Here is a 27,474-nt window from a genome sequence, read left to right as displayed (position 1 = left end):
ATTCAGTGGTTGGTCCCTACCAAAAGGACAAACAGTGAACTGGCAACAGGGTCATTGGCGCCCAAGGCTCATTGATGTGCATGGGGATTGAAGTCTAGTCCATCTGGTCCAATCCCACAGAAGAGCTACTAAAGCACAAATTGATGAAAAAATTAATGCTATGATAGAAAGGTGTCAGAATACAGTGCATCGCAGCTTGCTGCGTATGGAGCTACATAGCTGCAGACAAGTCAGTGCCAATGCTGACCCCTGTCCACCGCCAAAAGCACCTACAATGGGCACATGAGAGTGAGGACTGGACCAAGGAGCAATGTAAGCAGGTGGCCTGGTCTGATGAATCACGTTCTCCATGTGGATGGCTGGGGTTAGGGTCCATCCGATCGAGCATCTGTGGGATGTGTTGGAACAACAAGCCTTAACTTAAAGGATAGGCTGCTAACGTCTTGGTGCCAGATACCACAGGACACCTTCAGAGGTCTTGTGGATTCCAAGCCTTGATGGGTCAGTGTTTTGGCAACATGAGGGGGAGCTACACAATATTAGGCAGGTGGATTTAATGTTGTGGCTGATCAGTGTGAAGTTTATGTAATAAACCACCTCTTACCTTTGTGCGTTTTGAGATACATTAAAACCTCCATTAACCCATGAATAGATTCCCCTCAAGTTTAATTATCTGCCAACAAGGTCATGATTCCCTTTTTGTACACATCAACCACAAGGTTTTTTGTTTTGATTATTAATATCCAACATCTCTTGTTAAAATAATGCATTTTATTGAGCCTCACCTACGACCCCTAACGGGAGCAGCCAAGAGAAGATTGAGCCCCACCTGTCAGGAAGACATCTATTTTATTACATATTTATAACTACTGCTTGGTTAAGATGGGCTATAAATGTTGTGGTTCATTTCCAAATATATTCACCATAATCTCAACATGTTTAATATAGGACAATAGCCTTTTGTATGTCACATGGTTTTAAAAACATGCTTCTGGGTTTTAATGAGCCTCTCACAGTTTATATGAAGAGACTGTTCCTTCTAAACAACGTAAATTGTAGTATTGAAGAACCAGATCACATTCCATCCTCACTCAACCTTGTGTGGCGATAAGGATAACCCCAGAGCATTGTGTGTTTGTTTTATGGCATAGTAGGATTGTATTTGTGACCAGAGTTTGACTGTTAGATCACTGTTTGAGGGTAACACCCAGGGAGATATTTGAGGGGCACAATTTTGTAAATGACACCTGACCAATGGCACTCAACCTCTCTTTGGTATAAAACTCTCTTCAGTAGTTGAGTTCAGTAGTTGGGTTAGACTGATCAGAACACTGCTTTGAAGCATTACTATCTTTCTCTTTATTCTCCAGACTAAATATCTTTAATACTCTGTTTTGTTTTCCTGTAGCAGGCAGATTAACCTCACTGACCACACAGGAGAATTTCTCCAACAATATATATATACACACACTCGACACAAGGTGCTTGTGTATGCGGCCACAAGGCCACAATCGCAATTTTGGGTTCTACAATTGTATAATAGTATTGTCCGTGCTGTGTAAAATATACATTTAAATCATTCCACACACACACACACACGTCTGCTTAGGAACTCTTTATTGGAAAAGATTACGTTGTGAATTCTCGGACGAGCTGTATTTATTAGGAGGGAAAAACATCCCTTTACAAAGAAACAGTGCAGCGTTTATGTTCACATGTTGGTGCTCATGCGGGTTTGGCTGTTGGCGGGTGTGAGCTCACCCTGGCTGCCTTCCCTGGGGGGGGACTGGAACACAAAGAGTACACAGTTGAATTGAAATTTCAAAAGTTTGGGGTAGTTATTTAGAACCTTCCGAAATGTACGTTTGTGGCAGAGTGTAGCCATGTTTCGGGTGAACCTGATTTCACCATTCCACATTAAAAATGACATTGTAAAAAGACGCCCAATACGGAAACTCTTCTAAACCGAGCCATTTTCCTTCACCTTGACGTGAATCTGGTTTCTCAGCACGGCCGCCCTCAGGATCAGGGCCTTGGCTCTCCGCTGGAACTCCTTGCCCATGTGCAGAGATTTCTCAAAGGTGGTGCTCCGCTGGTCCACATCCCGGGCGTACAGGATCTGATGACAAGTTCAGTTATATTTTTAATGCCGTGTCAGCCCACTATTAACACTAGAACAGCGGCATTTTTTAGATTTCAGTAATTTCACAGCTTGACTTTATGATGCGTTTAAAAAAAACTAAATTTTCAGTAATGTACGTCAGAGATATAACTGCTGTATCGCTCAACTTCAATAAAAACACATGGTAAATGGTTTGTTTTATTGTACTGATATTAAATGGTATGTAAAACCTGATTTCATATACATGAAAACATTATTTCATTTGTAAAAACAGAATAGATGGATTTCACTGTTTTTGTTTTTTTTCCCTCTACACAGGCCATTTGAGACCAGGTATAGATTAAAAAAATATATATTCTGTACTTATAGTAGTCAAACCTGGACTTCATAATAATAAAAAGCCTAAACAGTATTTTAAACCATATTTCACATTTGTAAAAACCTTTATTCTAATTGTGAAAAGAAGAAAAAGGTGGATTTCACTGTATTCTTTCTACATAGACCAGTCACTGGTCTCCTAATGGAACTAAACTAACGGAAATGAATCTAAAATAAAAACACACAAGAACTGTAAGTATCATAACTGAATATATAAATAGGTTAATACACATTATAAATATCTTACGGTTGGCCTAAAGGGGGCTCTATACTTGAAAATTAATGAAAATGGTCCCTACCCCTGAAGCGTGTCCGATTCTAACGCAACCAACGTTAAGACACTTGTGGCTGAATGTTCTATTGGCTCAAGAAAGATGAAGTCGATTGTCAAAACAAGATGGCCACCACAGGTCAGTCAATATTCAGGTGCTTTTACAGCTTATTGTGCGTAATCTCCGGGTTTGTTGCCATGACATTTCACTGCATATACAGTATGTAGGAACGTATGTATATGTAGGTGACAAATACACCTCTTGAATCTTGAATCTTATTTTAGGCCAGGCTTAAAATGCACACAAAATGCTATGAAAAAATATATATAATTTAGGGGGTGGCTGCTCTGTTTCTTTATCCACCAAGGGATCCTTGGACTGAAAAAGGTTGAAGACCCATGGATTAGAACGACTGAAATTAGCCAAGGACTTGACCAAATCGTTTTTCTATATCTGGTGAAATGTGTTTGTGAACTGTGGAAGTGCAAACTTGCACAACAGTTGAGGAATAAAAATTGTTTGGGAATCCCTGACCTCGAGGTTGTTGACCATTAAGTACAGGATGACAGTTTGGGTGAAATATGTCCTTGTGTGTCCGGGAAACTCGTTCTTGATTAAATTACTCTTCTGATTCTCTATTCTGGGGTAGAAATGTACATATAGCTGTCTATGTAAATGTGTGTGGTAAAATACAATTTAACTTAATAAACACATAGTTTCAACTGAACGTCAGGGTGCGGATGAGTGTTACCTTGCTGTGGGAGTCTATGCGGGCGTTGATGAGGCCTTCCAGTATGAGCTGCGTGAGCTCATCCTCTAGAGCCGCCACTGTGGTGTTAAAGGCCTGCGCCATCTTGGTCATATCTGCAGAGGCGTACGGGCTGAAATACTGAACACACACACACACACACACACACACACACACACACACACACACACACACACACACACACACACACACACACACACACACACACACACACACACACACACACAGTGAGAGGTGGTCAAAGGCTTTCTGCAGGTAACAGAGTTAAAGGCACACATTTAAGACATATTTTAATGAAAAATATTTTTGGATAAATAGTCAACCTGAGCGATTGGCATCAGAATCTTTAAATTGACCCAGTATTGAGATAGTAGCTTCAGCTGACTGCCAGGCTAAATGCCATATGTAGTACAATGGGGCAATCAATGATCTTCGGTGACCGTTGCCAGTTCAGAGGGCAAGCATTGTGGACTCACCTGTATGAGGGCTCTATTGCGGATCTGTGTGTACAGCGTTCCCACATGGGGGGCCAAGTAGATGTCCAGCAGAAGGTTGTCCTATGAGACAGAGCACAACAGTCTTGAAACACACACACACACACACACACACACACACACACACACACAATGCTCCCATACTTTGGTTATCCATTCAATTATTAGCAATAATTCATTCTCAACCATTGGATGGTTTTGAGAAGCTAATCGTATTAGTTTAATCGCACTCTGTTTTGTATTATGAACCTCAGACCTGCCAACCATGGGAAAATATTGTGAGTACCACAATAGTGTAACAGGGAGTCTCCATGGAGTCTGAGTTAATGCAGCTAAATGACTCCGTCAGTTATTCACACCGTAGCCGTCTCGAGGCTCATCACCTCTTATGCAAGCTTCTACAGCTATGTACAGTATACAAATTCATATCATTAGGATATACCCCTTGAAATTAATCTTAGTGTAAAGTTACCAAACATGTTTACTAACTAGAGATGCACCGATTGCAATTTTCTTGGTCATTACTATTTCAGAATTTTTAGTCTGACTTGCAGATTCCGATTTCCAATCTGCTGTACGTCGATGACAAATACATCCCGTGATCTGATCACGCCCACATGATTGGACAGCTGCACATACAGACTACCGCTGCAATTTTCAGTCACCATACTAGTGAGACTGATGAATTTGACAATGTATATTATTTATTGTTCATTATTTATGATGGAACAATAATAGAACATGAAACTGCTACTGAGGATAGTTCAGTAGGACCCAACATATAACTAACATGGAAATATCCAGTTCAAACTTCAAATGAAGGTCTCTTTCACTTTAAGTGCAAATATACATTTATATTTTATTTATGTGGTACTTTGAAAATAAATTGCAATCATTACAAAAAATAAACAAATAAAATAAATGGCCAACACTTCTCACTTTAGTTCACTGGAAGTCCTTTCCTCACAGTGCATTAAACCAAGTGAATCAAATCGAACGACTTTTACTGAGTGACTCGTCAAGAACAGAGTCTCAAAAAAAGAGTCAAACTTTTCATTCTGAAAAGTACATCTACTGCTGTCCGCTGTGACAGCAGTAGATAGTCTGCACAACGTTTTGTCAGGCGATGAATAAATAATTTATTTAATCTTCTTTGTTTACCTTGAAGTACCTCCAAACAGCAGACTTTTTCTTTCTTTCGCTCTCTTATTTGAGCGTCAACTACGTTACATTACGTTGGTATAAGGTTTGAGTATTGGAGCATTTTTAAGAGTACAGTACATGAGCACAGAATAGGGCCTGTAAATTTGACCAGCACAGAATAGGATATATCTGACACTGATCGGCCGATCGATTGGTGCATGCCCCATTTAATATGTTAACATTACGGTCACATTATTGTGCTTAATTATAACTCTCCCAGCTCCAATTTTACCTGAGAAATGCAGCGTTACACCTCGGTGGATAATAAAACCGCTCAGTGCGCTGCGTATCAGCGAATGTTGAGTGAGAGGAGAGGGAGGGGATACAGAACCACAGGTCATAGCACCTGGTCCAATCCGATGGATGTAGTTTAAATACCCAATAAATGTACAGTATTAATTGATTGCCACAGACAGACAGACACAGACATAAAAACAGTTGCGTAGTTTCAGCTGGCATTTCGTACCTGCGTATTTTGACTAGGAATTGCATAGTTGGTACACAAAATGCGTGCAGGTTGGTAGGTCTGGAACCTCTAAAAGAGGACAGAGACTGGAGAAGACTTCATTGCTGAGACTAATGACCCTGCAAGTGATGAAATGCATGTCCCCACAAGGGTTGCTAGGCTAGTTGTACGCCCTACCAGTCACTGCAGTAACATTTACAGTCTTTCCGTTGCTCTCCCGTTCCGCATTATAACCAGGAAGGCTCGTCTAATGTTCTGTGTTTTCTTTTTACTCGGGTTTGTTTATGATGTTGCTCTCACCTTCATTTCGTCAAGTAGCTTGAGGCAGGAGGCGTACTTGGACTCGTAAAACTTAAAAATTATGTCGCGGATCTGAGGTTCCAGCTCTAAAAACAACTTGAAGGAGCTGAGGAGAGGAGGGAATGAGATATTAGAATATAGTTTCTTCTACTACATTAACCCCTACGGACCCAGGTTTTAAAGGTACTATGTGGAATATTTTGTAAACATTATTAGCTCGGCTAGTCTTTAAATGTTAGCCTAACCCTACTTAACAAAGAAAGTGGTAAACCACAAAGCATTTGAATCAGGTTTTGACTTTATCGAGTTTCCCCATCTTTGAAAAGGATGTTTAACATTTTAAGGCTTAAACATTTGCCCCATTGGACTGCATTTGAGGGGGTAGCAAGAAGTTGCAGCAGAGTGGTTTATCAATAGCGAAGCGCTGAACAAGGATGCAAAGACATCAGGGGCTTAGCACAATCAGGCTCTAGCCATTTTGCCGCTCAGGGCAAACTGTTGTGGGGGGCTCATCTTTACGCACAGTGCTTGTTTCATTCATTCCATAAGGAAACTGAGTAAAATAAAATAAAAACACAGTTTTGTGCGGCGATCACAGGCGCCCCGTCAGCGACGCGCACAGTTGGTGCCGTCAGAGAGAGAGCAAGAGCCCGGCCTGCAGGGCTATTCTAAGAAGAATCTTTATTGGTCACATGACTTTTATATTGGGGGCTATTCACAAAGCCCACCCCCAACGACATCACTGATGGGAACCAATTTTTAAATAACGCCTGTTTAATAGAAAATTTAATAGAGCCTATGCTTCAAAACGAGTAAAGACCTATTCATCTTCTCCTCTGATCGAAACGAGCAGTGATAAGCCTACCTGCTGGAGATGACGTTTCGCTGAAGCTCCTGTCTGTCAAATGTGGCCAGTGCGCACATGCCGCCGTACATGGCGACGTTACTGGGTGACAAGAGCTGGACACACAAAATAAAAGAAAGGCTAATGTCAAAATTAACCACTGTGGTGTAAAGATTCCTCAGTTAGCCCGCTAAACATTACAATTTTACAAACAACAATTTGGTGATTGCGGCCTTTGGGGAGCAAGACGTTTGCTGGCCATCTACCTTATGGGAACTCACCTCTGGGAAATCACAGTGGTCAAACGAAGTCTGTAGAAAGCACTTGGCAGCTGCCTTGTACTTCTGAGAGGCTAGTTCTGCAAGTCCTGGGGTACCCAGGGAAGACAGGCAATACTGGTCAAACATGCTACATTACAACTATTTACTCACCCTGATTCAATGATTTATACTAGAGATGCAGCAAAAACAGAACAGTGACATTATAAATGACAGTTGTTTTTTTGGAGTTTATAGAAAGAAAAAAAAAATTTGAAAATCAGATCCGAAGTCCACATTTGCTGGATAGTCAATACTTATGACTTGTTCTCACTTGCAATGACTGATGGACCACTGAACAAAATGGTAGAAAGCGATATTTCTCTCAAAGCTGACAGTCTTTCTTAAGATAAATACATCACAAGTTGCTATCAAAATACCTTCAATGACAATATTTGGAAGCTGGTAGAGATTATTTGAAAGTAGTAACTATTATCGGTGTTAACAAAAAACTCAAACTAGGACATAACATTGTGAATTGAAATAAAGACATAAATCATGTTTAAAACGTATAACTATATGCGTAAAACTAAGAATGTTGCCTTTTTTATCACTCAAAACTAGGGAGAAATTGAACTCCTTTAATAGTTGTCTAGTTATCACACAAAAAAGGCTATGAAAGGCTTTGCAAGTGTTTATATTCTGATGCGATAACAACTGATACATCCCTATAACTAAAATGCTTAAACGTCAACTAAAATATCATACAAAACCTAGAGGTCAGTACCAATTTCATTCCTGTATGACTGGTACTGACATAACAACGCATGCTTACTGTTAGCACAAGCATGGCTGTGCAGAGTAGCAACTAGCCTAGCTCCTGTGAAATCGAATCTAACTACCGTAATTTCCGGACTATAAGCCGCTACTTTTTATCCACGCTTTGAATCTCGCGGCTTATCCAATGACGCGGCTAATTTATGGATTCTTCCCCCTTTCACAAGCTTCATGCCGCCAAAAAACTGAGCAAAAAACACATTATGTGACGGTGCTCAGTTTTTTTGGCGGCATGAAGCTTTCATTAGACCAATGAAATTGCCGAACGGGTTGAGGTGAAACAATGTAACTGTTTAGATTAAATCTAGCGCGCTCAAACTTCCCATCTTTTACGGTCGTCACTTCGTCACCCACATCATGGCAAAGACACAAAGAAATGCATATGATGCAGCTTTCAAGTTGAAGGCGATCGATCTGGCTGTTTGAAAAGGAAATAGAGCTGCTGCACGGAGCTTGGTCTTAATGAGTAAATGATAAGACGTTGGAAACAGCAGCGTGAGGAACTGACTCGGTGCAAAAAGACAACAAAAGCTTTCAGAGGGAAGAAAAGCAGATGGCACGAACTAGAAAATGAGCTTGAAGACTGGGTCACCACACAGAGAGCAGACGGCCGAGGTGTTTCAACTGTGCAGATCCGACTGAAAACCAAAACAATCGCCACCGCAATGAAGTTTGAGTATTTTAGAGGTGGACCAACGTGGTGTCTGCCAGTGGCTCCTGACAGCGTGGAGCATTGTCAAAAAATCCACCATCATCAACAGGTTTGGAAAGGCTGGACTGCTGCGTGTTGAAGAGGGCAGCATGAGCTCAGCGGGGAATTTGCCTCAGGATGAAAGTGACGAGAGCGACAATGAAAACGATCCAACATCGGATGAAGCAATTCTGAGGCTATTCAACTCCGACACTGAAGGAGATGACTTCAGTGGTTTCAATGCACAGGAGGGGGTAGTGAGCAAGATAGTGACCAATGACTTTCTTTGTAGGCTACTGTTTACCGCTCATTTTTTATTTTTGTGACAAACCGTGTTTCGTTAAAGCCTGTGTAAGGTTCATTTGTTTTAATGTACCGGTAGGCACCTGAGGCTTATAGACATGTGCGGCTTATTTATGTTCAAAATAAATATTGTTTTAAAATTCAGTGGGTGCGCTTAACAGTCCGGAAATTACGGTAACTAATTTAACTTTCTAACTATCTAATCTAACTTTCTAACTATACTCTAATCTATCTAATCTAACTATAATAAATGAAGGAATCTGTCTGTACGCATGTCCTTCGATTATCTTGACAATCGTTCATCCAATCTGTGTCACACTTAGCAGGTGAATTGCTGGGGACCCCGGGATGTGCAGTGTCTAATTGGGTGCAATTTGGACACGCGACACGTGTAATACTTATAAACTTTCGATAAACAGCGAATGATTTAGTCTCATAAATGCAACTCAATCATTGACTAAAGAAACCTGGATTGACTGATCCTCTTAAAGTTCTGATATGCCTATATTTTCCACATTTGGTGCTTATTTTTTATTGCAAAGTTGTCCTTACATTTTTTTTTAAACTGTGCCATTTTGAACAGGCATGCACCTTCCAGTGTCTCAAAAGTTGAGTTATTTATGAGATACAGTGGGGCAAAAAAGTATTTAGTCAGTCACCGATTGTGCAAGTTCTCCCACTTAAAAAGATGAGAGAGGCCTGTCATTTTCATCATAGGTACACTTCGACTATGTGAGACAGAATGGGGGGAAAGAATCCAGGAAATCACATTGTAGGATTTTTAATGAATTAATTGGTAAATTCCTCGGTAAAATAAGTATTTGGTCACCTACAAACAAGCAAGATTTCTGGCTTTCACAGACCTGTAACTTTTTCTTTAAGAGGCTCCTCTGTCCTCCACTCCTTACCTGTATTAATGGCACCTGTTTGAACTCGTTATCAGTATAAAAGACACCTGTCCACAACCTCAAACAGTCCCACTCCAAACTCCACTATGGCCAAGACCAAAGAGCTGTCAAAGGACACCAGAAACAAAATTGTAGACCTGCACCAGGCTGGGAAGACTGAATCTGCAATAGGTAGGCAACTTGTTGTGAAGAAATCAACTGTGGGAGCAATTATTAGAAAATGTAAGACATACAAGACCACTGATAATCTCCCTCGATCTGGGGCTCCACGCAAGATCTCACCCCGTGGGGTCAAAATGATCACAAGAACGGTGAGCAAACATCCCAGAACCACACGGGGGGACCTAGTGAATGACCTGCAGAGAGCTGGGACCAAAGTAACAAAGGCTACCATCAGTAACACACTACGCCGCCAGGGACTCAAATCCTGCAGTGCCAGACGTGTCCCCCTGCTTAAGCCAGTACATGTCCAGGCCCGTCTGAAGTTTGCTAGAGAGCATTTGGATGATCCAGAAGAGGATTGGGAGAATGTCATATGGTCAGATGAAACCAAAATACAACTTTTTGGTAAAAACTCAACTTGTCGTGTTTGGAGGAGAAAGAAAGCTGAGTTGCATCCAAAGAGCACCATACCTACTGTGAAGCATGGGGGTGGAAACATCATGCTTTGGGGCTGTTTTTCTGCAAAGGGACCAGGACGACTGATCCGTGTAAAGGATCAGCAAGGGCATTGAAGATGAAACGTGGCTGGGTCTTTCAGCATGACAATGATCCCAAACACACCGCCCGGGCAACGAAGTGGAGTGGCTTCGTAAGAAGCATTTCAAGGTCCTGGAGTGGCCTAGCCAGTCTCCAGATCTCAACCCCATAGAAAACCTTTGGAGGGAGTTGAAAGTCTGTGTTGCCCAGCGACAGCCCCAAAACATCACTGCTCTAGAGGAGATCTGCATGGAGGAATGGGCCAAAATACCAGCAACAGTGTGTGAAAACCTTGTGAAGACTTACAGAAAACATTTGACCTCTGTCATTGCAAACAAAGGGTATATAACAAAGTATTGAGATGAACTTTTGTTATTGACCAAATACTTATTTTCCACCATAATTTGCAAATAAATTATTTAAAAATCAGACAATGTGATTTTCTGGATTTTTTTTCTCATTTTGTCTCTCATAGTTGAGGTATACCTATGATGAAAATAACAGGCCTCTCATCTTTTTAAGTGGGAGAACTTGCACAATTGGTGGCTGACTAAATACTTTTTTGCCCCACTATATCTCTTGCATCTGTATGAAGAGTCAAAGATAATAACGGGCTGCATGCTAACTGTGTTAGCACAATGCATGACTGTGGACGGAAGCAACTAGCCTAGCTCCTGTGAAATTAGGGAAATACACCTTCCAGTGTCTCAAAAGTTGAGTAATTTAAGTGATACCTCCTGCATCTGTATGACAACTACCTGAGCCGTTAGTCGTTTTAAAAGAAAAGTGAATTTACCCCAAAACCTACATATCCCTTTCGCAACCAAACCTATTGTGTAAAAGTTAGTACCAGGTAGCCAGGTCCGGTCTGCACTTACCTGCTGCACATTTTAACTTGGTGAGAACTGCTTGGTTCTGACCATCCCGTTCTCCTCTTTGCTGGACAAGAGAAAGGAAAACATAAAGCTTAAAATACAGCTTGATTTCCTGAAAACAGACACCAATATGATTCCAGAATTTGCAAGTAATTGAGGCAAATTCAATGGATCCCACTAATTTTCTGGGAAAGCTCACAGTTTTGTCTGATCCCCACACAATGTCCTGTTAAATTGTCAAATTGAATAATTCCTTTTGGTGGTTTTTCTATTGCTATGGAGTTCATGCAGAATGTTAAATGTACCTGACGCTATACATTTTTGTTTATTGTTTTCAGCCGGTTATCTGACTTGTAAATGGGAAATATTTTCAAGCATATAGTATAATAGGGGTACTGAAACTACCGCCCTTCATGGCCTGTTCCCTTTGGTTAAGCAACACAGGCTGCTGAAGAAAACAAGCACCAAGGAAAAGGTTGCAAATTGCATGGCAATTACGGTAATAAGAAAAGCCGCTGCAAGTTGATTCATTTTAGGCTGTAATAAACGCTTTTAGTAATGCCATGGACACTCTACACGACTTTCAAAGTCGTTCTATTACAGTACAGTTCACACTACACAACTTTCTGTCTTGTGATCTAGAATCTTGAAGTTGTTTTTGGTTTCATACTACAGTATTTTCCAGACTATAAGGCGCACTTAAAAGCCTTTAAATTTCTCAAAAAAACGACAGTGCCCCTTATAATCCGGAGCACCTTATATATGGATTAATTCTGGTTGTGCTGACTGACCTCGAAGCGATTGTGTGGTTCACGGCGCTCTGTCAACATGTTTTAGTACAACTTTGGTAAACTACAAAGCCGCACCGCTTGCAGCATTACGGCTACCGTAGTCAGGAGCGTCACGGAGTAATACATACTGTGCTTCACCATAATATTACAGTGTGTGTGTATAAGGACCCCAAAATGGCACATGTCAAGAGACACGCTTAGGATGCCGACTTCAAACTCTAGGCTATCAGTCACGCAGTAGAACATGGGAATAGAGCAGCTGGGAGAGAATTCAACATTAACGAATCAATGGTACGGAAGTGGAGGAAGCAAGAAGATGACCTGCGGCAAGTAAAGACCACACAGAGTTTCTGAGGGAACAAAGCGAGATGGCCACAGTTAGAGGAGAAAATTGAACAGTGTGTTATTGAACAGAGAGCAGCAGGTAGAAGCATCTCTACAGTCTCTATTCGACTGAAGGCAACAGCGTTAGCACGGGACATGAATATCAATGACTTTCGAGGCGTTCTTTCTTGGTGCTTTCGTTTTATGAAAAGACGTAATCTCTCCATCCGCACACGAACTACCGTCTCGCAGCAACTGCCAAAAGATTACGAAGAAAAGCTGGCCACTTTCTGCGCATACTGCAAAAACAAGATCACTGAAAAGAAGATCCGGCCAGAGCACATCACCAACATGGACGAGGTTCCCCTCACCTTTGATATCCCCGTGAACCGCACTGTGGAGAAAACAGGGTCCAGGAATCATCACTGAACTGCCAGGTAACAGCAACGACACTGACTCGGATAATGACGAGAGGGATCCGGGCATGCTGGATGCCGTAATCGCCCAACTGTTAAACTCGGACACTGAAGATGAAGAATTTGAGGGATTTGTGGACCAGAAATGAACTGAAAAAGTGAGTGTGTTGTGTTGTATTTTACGTGTTATAAGTGAACAATTTTGAGAGTTATTGTGAATACGCTAATGTTTGATTTAGCAGTATCAGACTGTTTTTTTACGTGTTACAACTGAACAAGGCTGGGAGTTATTGTGAATAGGCTCATTAACGTTTGAACAATGTTGAGAGTTATTGTGAACATGTCTAATAAAGTTTGACTGACTGACTTATATGACTGTTTTGTTTCGCTTAATGCGCCTTATAGTCCGGTGCGCTTTATATTTGAAAAAAGATCGAAAATAGACCATTCATTGACAGTGCGCCTTATAATCCAGTGCGCCCTATAGTGCGGAAAATACGGTACATGACCGATAGGCAACAGGGGGTCATACATGAAAAGATGTTTTACCAGGAGGAATTCCCAACGAGTCTGTCTGATCTCCACACTATGCTTTTTCACGAAAACATGCGGGAGAAGTGACACCGGAAATGAGGCAATACCATGCACGGGACAGGATTATTTATATTTTATTCTATTCTTGATCACTGTAAAAATGAAAACAAGCAGAATTTAAATAAGAAATACATAAAAAACCTAGAGAAGAAAAGTAAAATAGGTATGTTGTGTATTTCTGGCTGCTGCTACGTGCACCCCCGTCTCCCCGTCTCTCCTTCTCGAGCCACCCCCTCCCACTGTCACCCCGTGTCTGCTCTCATTGGCTGATGCTCATTGCGTCACTCCCAAATCGAGCCTACCCGACCAGATATTAAACCTGCTTGATAGCTCGCCGGCACCTGCAAGCGCTCGGCAAGCAGTCGGATCGCGTTGTGAGCAGTTCACACAAGATGCTCGTCACTCATAGTGATTTGCCTCCAATCTGAGGTTTCCTCTGCGACCATCAAATACCTGTCGGCGAGCAGAAAATCAGGCTAAAATCTTGTAGTCTGAACTCAGCATAAACGGTACGCACCTCCGCTATCTCCGGTGTGGACTCTGCCTTGCTGACGTAGCTCAGCACGTGCGACCAGTTCTGGAGGTAAACGCTAACCTGGGGGGGCATAAGGATTTTCAGCTTTCCTGTAAGATAGTGACCCCCTTGAAAGGATAGGTTGACCATTTTTCAAGGCAGGAGGTTATCGAAATGTTGGCTCCCCCATCATTATAAATACAATATAAAACTGTTCTTAAACCCCCCCCCCAATACCTTTATGACATTGAGACACATGTTGATGACGTGCTTGGCGCTGGTGCAGTAGTCTCTTGCTCTGGAGTAACATTTTAGGGCGTTGCTGAGGTCACCGCAGTCTAGGTAGTGGTCGCCCAGATCATCGTGACCTCTCCTGTAAAGGGGGGGACAAGTAAAGTGAGAGAGCAAAGTCTATTGCTGCATCCGAAATGCTATACAAGTGTACCATTTTGTGTTACGTTTGTCACAAGACATAGTATGTGCAAATAGAATGCGAAAAGTACCTGAATGACAGTGCATCTGGTGAAATATGGTAGTATGCCAACACCTCTGGTGCTCACTTCATGACATATTGTGATTCTGCAGTTACAAGTATCATCACTGTGAATTCTATGGATTTTTCTTTCTTTGTGCAAGACCATCGGGTGGGGTGATTTCACCATTCTTCTGCTTGGAAGGCAAACATCAGGCCAAAGCCAAATATAAACATGGAGGGGGCACCTACCTGATGCTCTCCTTAATTGAGTTGCCCTTGTAGTTTTTGAGGTCCGTGTCCAACTTCTCCAGCTTGAGCAGGGCTTTCTTCCTGGTGGACTCGGCCCAGGCCGTGTCTAGCTGCGGAGGTGTGGGTGCGACTTCAGGCGCTGCATCGGGCACTGCCTGTGACTCTCTGTGGGGAGGGAGAGGATGCATACATAAATGCACACACATATATACAGTACATGCATGAAACCATCTGAGAATAGATTAGATTTAGACTACACTGTGAGGGAATAGGGGCGGGTGGGGGAATGGGAAAAAGAAAGTAGTGAGAAATTGACTAAGCATTAACTGAAGATTCATTTAGGCTTATTGACTTGCATATTACAACAAATAACATCACTACATCTCTTCATTAAAAATGTTTACCTTTTGTCCAAGTGTTAAAATAATTACTTCCACACTGTTTAACATACATATGCAGGGGTTTCCAAACTGGGGTCCGTAGCACCCAAGAGACAAATACATACTCAACTTCTCTAATGATGGTGATATTTTTGTTGAGACTTTTGTCAGCATAGGTAGAGAGGTAGAGGAAGTTTTAGTGAGTTTTTCTGTTTGTTTGGTAACCCCCTACTAATGGTTAGAGGGGTAACAATACACTACAAGATCAAAAGGAAACAAATTATTCCCGCAGCATTAAATGTGCAAAAATTAAAGTTAAGTTAGAGTTAAAGTACAAGTTTCAAGTCAAATTACTTCTTGTCTTTCTTATCGCCTTTCTTTCTAAAATGGTTTTAAGTCTTGTGTATGAAATAAACCAGCTTTTAGAAGCACATGCTTATCTGAATAAAATAATTTCAAATCATTGTAAACTCTCTTCCCCACTGACTAGTTGGAGGAAACAGAAATGCAAATGTTTGAGCTGTTAGGCAAATTTAACAGCTTTTCAATAGGTTTCAATGCTGCTTCTGTGCATTTTTCCTGTACCGCGTGGCCTCGACGAGCTTGTGGTGGATCTCCTCGTACGAGTCCACGTTGAAGGTCTTCTGGACGAAGGAGAGGGCCATCTTGAGGGCCTCGGCGCGGAGCTGAGGGCAGTGCTCGGCGATGAACTGGAGCCTGTCGATCCTCATCAAGCCGCTGTAGCTGGAGGCGTACTGCTCCAAATCCTGCACGGGATGAGGAGAGCACAAAATCCCAGCGCTTAATCATTCCAATTTTATTTTTGGATGTCGACAAAGGTAGCCGAAAAAGAAGTGAAAAATATACTGCATGGTCACTTTGCTGTGCGATTATGTCTGTAAAATGGAGCAAAACGTGCATTTCAGGTCATACCAGAGTTGGGTTCTCCACCACGTAGTTGGTGTCTTGAGCATTCTGTTGGTCCTCCTGCGCCTCTGCATCAATCTGCATGGGTTCCACAGAGCCCTTAAAGCAAAACGTAACACGTGCAGTTGGGTTCGGTGCCAAACTACGGTTGCAATACTTTGGTTACTGCGATTACATTTTATGTGGTACATTGTTTCTTGCTTCAGTGAGTTATTTTTCCTTTAACCTTTATGTGTGCTTCTAAACTCTAAAGGATGACATGACTTGACATTTACACAGTATGTTTGCATTTCTTCAATGTTTTTACAACCCGGGCCATATTAAAATAATGGTTCTCATGACCGATAACCGTTGCTTGCAAAAACTCTCCATGAGCACTTTACTGTTGAGAAATGCGTGACTTCTAGTTTCTATTCTTAGTTTAGCACAAAACAGCTGATTTGAACGAGAGGGAAAAAAAGTCTCAAAAACCCCGGAAAACATGATAAAATGCACTGTTTGCGACCATTTTCTTCCATATACCATATAAAAACTTATATAATAAATTAAAACAACTGACCGGTGAAGTGATTAACATTGATCATCTTGTTCCAATGGCACAAAACTGTTACACCTAAAGTGACTACAGCCTGAAAAAACTCCTACCAGTGACTACAGCCTGAAAAAACTCCTACCACCTACTCCTGGGAAGTGGAGGAGGACTGTCTGTGATCCACTGAATTATGCCACCTTGCAAAGAATGCTGTGGACTCCTACAGAAGGTTGCTATACTTGAAACAACAGTATTAAAGTATGAAAGTAGTATGTAGTAGTATGTAGTATATAGTATGAAAGTATGTATATGTATGTGACAAATAAAAAATCTTGAATCTTGAATTAAATCTGAAGGATTCAGTCAAACGAGCTAACGTGAGTACTGCTAAGCTAGACAATGCTACCAGGCCTTGCCCGTCCCACAACAACAAGGAAATGTGAGGAGCTTGCGCTCTTCTTTGAGGATAAAATAACCATGATCACAGCGAGCATTACCCCTGACGTAAACTTAGACGAGACCAGTCAATCTCACAGAAAATAAGTAACCATGAAGGATTTCGCCTGCATTACACTGTCAGACCTCTGCAAGACTGTTGACGAATGTAGCTCAGCTACCTCCTGCCTTGACCCTATACCAACGGCATTCTTAAAGCGGGTATTTGATAGTGTCGCGAGTCCGATGATCATAAACATGTCACTTCAAACTGGCATCTTTCCAGACGCCTTCAAAACAGCTGTGGTGAAACCGCTACTATACATGCTGCCACTTGGGCACACCATTAGAGAGCACAATGTATGCTTCCATAGCTATGCCGATGACACACAGCTATACATCTCGGCAAAACCAAATGACACTGTAGCTATACAGTCCATCACAAACTGTCTTCTAGCGATAAATAAGTGGATGAGCAATAACTTCCTGAAGCTAAATGAAAACAAAACTGAAATCCTTCTGATTGCCCCCCCCCCCCCAAAAAAGGGACATGCTACTTAAAAACCTCGGGAAACTGGCACCCTGGGTCAAACCTGAGGTTACAAGTTTGGGTGTCATTCTAGACTCCGACCTAAGCTTCGAGTCCCATATTAACAAGGTGACGAAAGTTTCATTTTTTCACCTTACAAATATAGCAAGAGTAAGACCTTTCATAAACCAAAAAGGATGCTGAAAAGCGGATTCACGCCTTTGTATCAAGCCGGCTTGACTACTGTAATGCACTTCTCACTGGCCTTCCCAAAGTAACTACTGAAAGGCTTCAGCTCATCCAAAACTCGGCTGCCCAACTACTAACTAGAACTAAGAAGAGAGAACACATCACCCCAGTCCTGGCTGCCTTACACTGGCTCCCAGTTACATCTAGAGTAGACTTTAAGGTCCTTCTCCTCATATATAAAGCTCTAAATGGGCAAGGACCAGAATACATCACCAACTCCCTTACTAACTATGTGCCCCCAAGAGAGCTACGATCATCTACTGCTGGCCTGTTAGAAGCACCAAGTAATACACAGAAGAGAATCGGGAGTGCAGCCTTCGAAACTTATGCCCCAAAGCTTTGGAATGCACTACCTATAGATATTAGGAAAGCCAGCTCGTTTGCCATCTTTAAAAGAAAACTAAAAACGCATCTATTCACTACAACTAGAGCTCTCCTGCACTGCTATTTCCACTGCACTGTTATTTCCTATCGGCTGTACCTATTGTTTTATTGCTGTACCTACTGTACCTAGAAGGCCAACTTAGACTTTTGTTGTTTTATAAGCACTTTGTAACTCTACGGTACTCTAGTTGATTTTCCCTAACGTGTGTCATCACCTTGTGTCACAGCTGTGGAGAGACAGGGCCGAGGTCAGCTGACATTCCAGTGAAGGAGATTAGACAGACTGAGGGACAGTTTGTTGTTTTAATTGCTGTAACGCTTAATGTAGACTCAAACTTGTCAAGAGTTAAGTTAGGGATGAAATACGTAAAATAATGAAACCGGGGGTTTATACAGGGGTAAATCGAGTGTATAATGGAGCCTGGGGAGATAGCCCGCCTAAGAGGTCCGGGATTTTGTACAGGGGTAGATCTACTGTATATTGGAGCCTGGGGAGATAGCCCGCCTAAGAGGTCCGGGATTTTGTACAGGGGTAGATCTACTGCATATTGGAGCCTGGGGAGATAGCCCGCCTAAGAGGTCTGCGGGCTCACAAAAGGGGATCATAACCCTTCAGCTGGGCCACGAATTAAAGAAAATATATGTATAAGCCTACAAATCTTTAGGTGTCTAAATTGGTAGACACCGATTGTGGGGTGTTCCCGGTATGCAGTGGTTAGTACCTACAAAAAGTAGTCCAAGGAAGGACAACCGGATAACCGGCGACAGGGTCATGGGTGCCCAAGGCTCAATGATGCGCGTGAGAGCGAATGCTTACCTGTCTGGTTTGATCCCACAGAAGAGCTACTGTTAATGCGTTAAGTTAATGCTGCTATGACAGAAAGATGTCAGAACACACAGTGCATCGCAGCTTGCTTAGTATGGGGCTGCCTAGCCACAGACTGGTCGGAGTGCCCATACTGACCCCTGTCCACCGCCGCAAGGGCCTAGAATGGGCATGTGAGCGTAAGAACTGGACCATGGAGCAATGGAAGGTGGCCTAGCCAATGAATAACATTTTCTCCTGAATGACGTGAGTGATATGGGTGGCCGTTGCGTTGTTTACCTGGGGAAGAGATGGCACCAGGATTCCCTATTGGAAGAAGGCAAGCTGGCGGAGGCAGTGTGATACTTTGGGCAATGTTCTGCTGGTAAACGATGTCCTGGCATTCATGTGGATGTCACTTTGACACGTACCACCTACCTAAACATTGTTGCAGACCAAGTACACCCCTTAATGGCAACGGTATTCCCTGATGGCAGTGGCCTCTTTCAGCAGGATAATGTGCCCTGCCACACTGAAAAAATTGCTCAGGAATGGTTTGGTGTTGACTTGGCCTCCAAATTCCCCAGATCTCAATCCGATCGAGCATCTGTGGAATGTGCTGGAACAACAACCCGAACCATGGAGGCCCCACCTCAGAACTTACAGGACTTAAAGGATCTGCTGCAACGGTAAAGGGGGGGTAAAGGGGCTGCAACGGTAAAGGGGCCAGATTTTGTGGGTCGTCCTGTGTGTCCCATTTACATCAGAGCCGATCGGAGGTGGAGCCGATTAAAACCTGTGTCTATTGCAGGTTCACTTGACCCGGGTTTTTCCCCTTTCCCACTGGTGACAAATGCCGGATTTATTTTCTTTCTGTTTAAGTTTATTTCTAATGCTACCATAAGACTGCATGTGGTGTGGCGCTCTTCTAGTTAAAGGGAAACGGGGTGCTTTAAAATTGAATTAATCTTCACTTTCAGCTGTTAACATTGATTGTTCTTTTCGTGCAAATTCACTTTTAATTGCGTTTTATTATCATCCTTTTGTTTTTACCTGATGTTAATATTTTTATCCTTATATTGTTATACTTAAGATTCAAGAGGTTTATTCGTGTCACACACACACACACACACACACACACACACACACACACACACACACACACACACACACACACACACACACACACACACACACACACACACACACACACACACACACACACACACACACTAAAATGTGCATAATTGGCATGAGGCACTCACACAGGCAACAACAAGGGGCAGCGCCACAATCACGATTCTGGGTTCTATAATTACATAATTGTATTAGTTATCTGTGTTGTATTAAATACACATTTGAATCATTCTAAATACCTTGTGTGTGCTTAACCCTCTGAGGGTCTGTCATCATGCCAGACACAAAGAGCAACATGTTGTATTCCCCAAAGCTAGGCATCATAATTTAACTTGTATATCGAAAATGACTTTCGAACGGCTTGAGTGGCAACAATCTCCTGCTAGGTCATTTGTCCAATATCAACCAAACCAACTTTGTTCAATTCCTTGTACTACCCTCTTTAAAAATCATCCGTAGAGTTTTAGAATTCTCCTCAATATGGCCGCTACAGGTGCAAACATATTGGCGACATTGCCGCATAAACAGAAAGCAGCCATATCTTCTGAACATTGCAATTTTACCAAAACTTGGTTCCCAACTCCAGTTTTCTCTACTAAATCTACTGCCACATCAGGTTGGCCTAAAGGGGGCTCTACACTAGAAAATGGTCCCTTCCCCTAGACCGTGTGTCCGATTTTAACACAACCAACGTTAAGACACTTGTGGCCGAATGTTCTATTGGCTCAAGAAAGATGAAGTCGACTGTCAAAACAAGATAGCCACCACAGGCCAGTTAATATTCAGGTGCCTAAAAGGGAGGTTAAATTTGACCAATCTTCAAGGAATTCGGTGGATGTAAAGTCCAAGGTGTCAAGATGAACCAGAACAAATAACATTTCCACCCATAGGGGGCCCTGGTCATTATCTGAATGATGCAACATTGAATTGTCCAAATCTCCCATATGGTGAGACCTAAAGTCATGTGTATGGTGTCATGATGCAGCTCCTCATGACAAATATTACCTACCATGACCTATTTGTCAGAGATTTTATTGACTTGCACCTTCACAATTTCCACATTTCTGCCATTTGAATTGTCTGGAAAACTTACTTTTGACACTTCTTCCTAGGCCATTTGTCCAATTTCAACCAAAGCAGGTTTATTGGACTCTTTGGACATTTACTGTTCAAAGATACCAAAAAAGTTCCGAAAGTGAAAACAATATGGCTGCCACCAACATAAACGTTTTTGCAAAATGTAGCATAGGCAGGAACTATGCATAGCTTGTAAACGTTAGGTCCGATGTGAACCAAACATGCTTTAATAGACTCTGCACGCTATTTTACATTAGATAAATTATGTTTGGTTCGTGCACGTCAAGCCATTTCTCGGCCAGAGGTCATAGGCGCAAAAACTGTTGCGTCAATAGCTTTCTCATAGACTCATGGTCACATTCTCAAACATGAGCATCATTTGCACATTTACTCTCTGGTCCAACTTCTTCAGCAATGCAAGAGGTCTCGCTAGAGGAGAAGCTTTGGGATACCTCTTGGGCTTGACACCCGCTCATTGCTGCTAGCAGCTACAGTATATTCATTAATGTTGTTGTTATATCCCATTGTCCCCCATCGTTGTTGTTAGGATTTTATTATACTGTTAATTTTTCAAAATAAAAGTTTCCCAAACAGGACGAGCGCTACAGCTATGGACACGGTTGAGGTGTCATTAGAACCAGGACATCACAAATATGTCATTCAAGTTTCATCAAAATCGATCGACATATAGAGCAGGAATTAACTTCATGTACTTTGTGGAGGAACGCGTCATAAAACTAGAAGCTGTGAAATTGATATTAGTCACAGAAAGACGCCAACGTTTTTAGGATATCATGGAACAATAACCTATCGGAAAATTAATCCACAGAAAGGCATCGCTAATAAAATTACGTGACTTCACTTCGCTTTGTAAGCTTCCATAAATACGTCATGTTTTTATTTTTGGATTATTTCTATTAAAAAATAAAAAAATTACAGTGGGGGCAGTGGGCAAGTAATGTAATTGGTTTGCACCCGAACACGGGTATAACACCAATAACACCATAACCACGGCAACCCCACACGACATCAAACGTCAGCTTCTGTCACTGGGACTAGAGATCTATTCTCACAAACAATAAGGTAAGTTATAACAATGACACTGATTGGTTTAAAGACAGACTGTTGTTTTAAAGAAACTTCATGTACATGCAGCTTCCTACAGCTAAACTAATGAAATGAAAAGGCATTAAATAGTGACAAGCCCTTCCATAATAAGTCACATTCAAATAAATATACATACATACATACTTGTGTGTGTATATATGTATGTTACATATCGCGGACCTTAAGTGTAAGCAGCGCATACTGGACTTAATTTTCCGTGATGATAGTCAGTTCTTCAACAGCGACGCAGAGAACGACAGCGATGCTGAAACTGATACCGGCGTTATCCCGGACTTGGAGAACATTTATATATTTATACATAATATTTATATACATAATTGCCTATTCCATATACATAAGCATATTCCCTCTATCTATTCTATTTTATTTCATTCTATATATTTTTATTCTATAAGTATTCGACTTACTGTATTATGTTTTAGGAGTCAGCTAGTTGGTCTTTTAGAAAGATATTTTTCCTAGAACATAGTGTGTTATCACCGGGTGCGTTGCATTACATTTCACTGCATATATGTATGAAAGTATGTATATGTATGTGACGAATAAACCTCTTGAATCTTGAATCATTTCAAACAGTGGATTTCAACCTGAATGTGACGATGAAACAGAATATTTTCAAGAACCACTGGAGGAGACCGAAGACATGCCTGTTGCTGTTACAACTGAAGAAGTTGATGACATGATGAAGTCTGTTGAGGTTGGTGATGCAGATTATAAAAAAGTAGCAATGCACAAGATTCTCAAGTTAACCCGCAAATGCAGCCAGGGGTGAAAAGACAATGAAAAGAGGCCCCAAACAGGTCCTCAAGAGTGTAGCTGGAGTAGGGTTGGGGTTAGCCCACATAATAAATCCAATAACTTTGAAGATATTTGGTATACGCACATATATTAAATGACACACCAAGGCTGATATACAGAGACTCTTATTGATATGATGTACTTATTGATAGACTTTACATTTTGTTGTGTTGTCCGCACATTTAAACTCCTAAATAATTCCATTTTTGAAAAACCTGTATATTCTTACTGTTAAAAGCCTTTTTAAAGACTGTGTCAATGACGCTGTTCAACACTCCCTCAAAACACAAGAACAATGCAGAGATTGCCCCATTCAGCAGGGTGTCAAGTGGCCATATGACAAGTAGCCATGCGGCTGTGTTGGTCATCAGACCATTTGCATTCTGGGAGCTGGCTGAATAAAGCCAAGTGTGGGGGGAAAACTTTGAAGGTGATTATCTCAGAATCACAGTTTGCCACACCCTTGTGATTAGAAGTCATAGCTTTCAAAATATTTGCTTGATTTGCACAAGTGACACTTGTTTTGATTCTTCACTTCCAAATGATGAAAATAAAGTCAAAAGCCACGAAATGTACCTGTCGTCTACGGTGGGTCACACACACACACACACACACACACACACACACACACACACACACACACACACACACACACACACACACACACACACACACACACACACACACACACACACACACACACACACACACACGATAGAAAGGCAACAGTAACTCAAATAACCACTCGTTACAACCAAGGTATGCAGAATACCATCTCTGAATGCACAACACGTCGAACCTTGAAGCAGATGTAATACAGCAGCAGAAGACCGCATCGGGTGCCACTCGTCAGCTAAGAACAGGAAACTGAGGCTACAATTCGCACAGGCTGAACAAAAATGGACAATAGAAGATTGGAAAAACGTTGCCTGGTCTGATGAGTCTCGATTTCAGCTGCGACATTCAGATGGTAGGGTCGGAATTCTGTGTAAACAACATGAAAGCATGGATCCATCCTGCCTTGTATTAAGGGTTCAGGCTGGCGGTGGTGGTGTCATGGTGTGGGGGATATTTTCTTGGCACACTTAGGGCCCCTTAGTACCAATTGAGCATGGTTTAAACGCCACAGCATACCTGAGTATTGTTGCTGACCATGTCCATCCCTTTATGACCAAAGTGTACCCATCTTCTGAAGGCTAATTCCAGCAGGATAATGTACCATGTCACAAAGCTCAAATAATTTCAAACTGGTTTCTTGAACATGACAATGGGTTCACTGTACTCCAATGGCCTCCACAGTCACCAGATCTCAATCCAAGAGAGCACCTTTGGGATGTGGTGGAATGGGAGACTTGCATCATGGATGTGCAGCCGACAAAACTGCAGCAACTGTGTGATGCTATCATGTCAATATGGACCAAAGTCTCTGAGGAATGTTTCAACCCGGTACTAGCAAGGTGTACCTAATAAAGTGGCCGGTAAGTGAGTACACACACACACACACACACTTGCCTTCAGAACTGCCTTAATTCTGTGGTGTTGGAAACATTCCTCAGAGATTTTGGTCTTGGTTTACACACACACACACAAAAAGTTAGGGATATTTGGCTTTCGGGTAAAAAGTTCACGCTACAGTGATATTATATCATGAAAGTAGGGCATTGAAGAAGAAGCATGCAATGGTGATTTCCTCATCTCAAACAATTTATTGAAACAAAAGCCAACAACAGTGGTGGGTAAACCACAACAAAAAATGTCAATGTCTCAATAACTTGTCATGTGCCCTTGAGCATCAATTACAGCTTGACAACAACGTCTCATGCTGTTCACAAGTCTATTTATTGTCTGCTGAGGCATGGCACCCACTCTTCTTGAAGGGCGGCCCTCAGGTCATTGAGGTTCTGGGGTACAGAGTTACGAGCCTCTACACGGCCACTCAGCTGATCCCATAGGTTTTCTGTGGGGTTCAGGTCTGAAGAAAGTGCAGGCCACTCCATTTGAGGTGCCCCAGTCTCCAGAAGCAGCTCCCTAATGATGCAACCTCGATGAGCTGGAGCACTGTCGTCCATGAAGATGAAATGAGGCCAGTGTCGTTCATGAGGGGGCACAATGACTGGATTAATGATGTTATTCAGGTAGTATGGGCTTGTCACTGTACCATTCAAAGTGTAGGGCAGTTCTGTATTGACTAGACACATCTGCCCACACTGTAACCCCACCACCACCAAAGGCTCGTCTGGTGCCAACAGTGGCTGATGCATAGCGCCCTCCTTGACGTCTCCAACATCGTTGGCAGCCATCATTTCAGCTCAACGTGAATCGACTTTCATCAGAGAACAGCACTGAGGCCCACCGGTGCCTCATCCAGTGTAAATGCTCCCTGGCCCGTGCAAGACGATGATGCCTGTGCCTGGTGGTGTGATCAGGTACCCTTGCAGGTCGTCTAGCACGCAGACCATGCTGATGTAAACAGTTTTGAATGGTCTGATGTGACACTTTGGTGCCTCTCACCTCCCTTAAATGTGCCTGGAGTTGAGTGTCATTCATCATCCGGTTCTGCAGGGCACTGTTCAAAATGAAGCGGTCATCAGTGTGGGATGTGGCCAAAGGACGTCAACTTCTTTCCTCTGCCTTTCTGTGTCTTCCAGTGTCTCTGTAGCAACCTGCTGATGACACTCTGTGACACTAAGCTCAGTGGCCACTTCCCTCTGAGAACATCCTGTTTGAATCCTCACAAAGGTGAGATAATGTCGATCAGTTGTTAGGTGTCGTCTTTGTCGCATGATGTCAAAATGTAAACAGCATGTTCAAGAGGACTGTTTAAATACCAATTCTAATTGAACCAGGAAATGTATTGGTCGATTCATGGCTCAAACACCTGTTGTGAATTTTGCTGTTCAGCTCCTTGTTAGAGAACAGCAAGTTGTGCAAAAAGTACTGAAACATTGAACAGTTGGACATGTGCATTAAAAAGTTTAGAGAAGGTCAAATTAAGTTCACCTGTAAAGGTTATAGTGCATTTTATCTTCATCCTGAAATTTCACCCGAAAGCCGAATATCCCTAACTTTTTGTGAGTAGTGTATATACATACACACACATATATATATATATATATATATATATATATACATACATACATACATACATACATACATACATACATACACACACACACACACACACATATATATATATACACTATATACACACGTCCGTAGTCATAACAAATGGTTAAACTACTGTACATCAAGCTACAATTTAAAATAGACAGGAATTTACAGAACTTAAATAACTTGTAATAGCTATGATGTGCAAATAATTAATGGTCGAACAATTACAATATTGTCCAACACAAGTAGGGTGAGGATCAGGCTGATTCCGTGTAGTTTCATGCATCACTACGGAAAATCTTCACAATGTAATTCGTCACTATCACGACCAAATTAGACCCCGTGTATTGTTGCAGCTATACTTATTACTGATGTGCCTGACATTCACCCACCAACTCACCCACCCTCTCTTTAATTCTGCAATTCGGGCGGATAAACACTGTCCACCAAACTGCGTTAGCAATGTGAGCTATCGTTAGCTAAACATTACAATGACAACCAGGTTTTTTTTCTGCAGTTGCCGGTTGCCTCGTTAACACCAGATGCAACTTAAAAGAACACACATACAAAATCCCAAATCTACTCTTTCTGGACGTAGTTGTAACTGCAGATACAACTGTTGATACAATTTGACGGACATTGCTGGCCCACTCTCGGGTCGGGGCCTTTAGCCCGAGTTAGCTCGATGTAGGCTACCAGAGCGAATCCTGCCTAGTCTTTAGAACAGGAGCACCGAGCAGTTAACCTCAACGACGGATTTAAAATAAATGGCAAAATGGTTACTTCTGACCGACATATTTACACGTATATAACTGAATTGTACCTGGAAGTTGAAGACCTGCACAGGCAGAGGCATCTTCAGTTTGAGCCTTGTGACCTCTGTTGGCCTCTAGCGGCCGCGCCGTCACAGGTTTAATGGTGGCGGTGTAGTCCAAGAAGAAAATTCATGCCAAACATAAGAAATTCATATTGACCAATTTATTGATCTTTTTCAGATGTATTATATTTGTAGATCTACATTTAGTAAATCCAAATCCTTGTTTCAGGTATTTAAAAAACAAAATTACGCAAGAAGGCCGTACTATACTATAGTGCACTAATTGTTTAAGGTCATGTCGTACACATACATCGTGAGTGTCGTGAATGTCTCACTCTGAGTAGCTAGGTGACTTTCATGTAATACACATACAGTATGTAAAAA

At 41.9% G+C, this 27,474-nt stretch overlaps 1 protein-coding gene across 3 annotated transcripts; it reads right to left on the bottom strand.

Moving 5' to 3' along the window:
• Positions 1-1,581: 1,581 nt before the first annotated feature.
• Positions 1,582-27,191, bottom strand: gps1 (G protein pathway suppressor 1). 3 transcript variants are annotated; one of them, XM_080008777.1, is made up of 15 exons: positions 27,097-27,191; positions 25,674-25,825; positions 16,095-16,187; positions 15,747-15,928; positions 14,782-14,946; positions 14,295-14,430; positions 14,061-14,138; positions 11,422-11,482; positions 7,130-7,215; positions 6,870-6,964; positions 6,005-6,110; positions 4,018-4,098; positions 3,524-3,661; positions 1,985-2,119; positions 1,582-1,786 (listed from the first exon to the last, which is right to left on the bottom strand). In XM_080008777.1, exons 2-15 carry the CDS (start codon positions 25,710-25,712, stop codon positions 1,712-1,714), a joined length of 1,470 nt encoding a protein of 489 aa, XP_079864903.1. In that variant the 5' UTR covers positions 25,713-25,825; positions 27,097-27,191; the 3' UTR covers positions 1,582-1,711. The 3 variants fall into 3 exon arrangements, with proteins under 3 accessions (XP_079864903.1, XP_079864904.1, XP_079864905.1); XM_080008778.1 differs by having other exon boundaries at positions 25,674-25,828; positions 27,097-27,141; XM_080008779.1 differs by lacking the exon at positions 25,674-25,825 and having other exon boundaries at positions 27,097-27,183.
• Positions 27,192-27,474: the final 283 nt, after the last annotated feature.

Source organism: Zeus faber, assembly GCF_960531495.2.
Source record: "Zeus faber genome assembly, chromosome: 11".
Lineage (NCBI taxonomy): Eukaryota > Metazoa > Chordata > Actinopteri > Zeiformes > Zeidae > Zeus > Zeus faber.
This window is presented reverse-complemented; position numbering and strand designations above follow the sequence as displayed.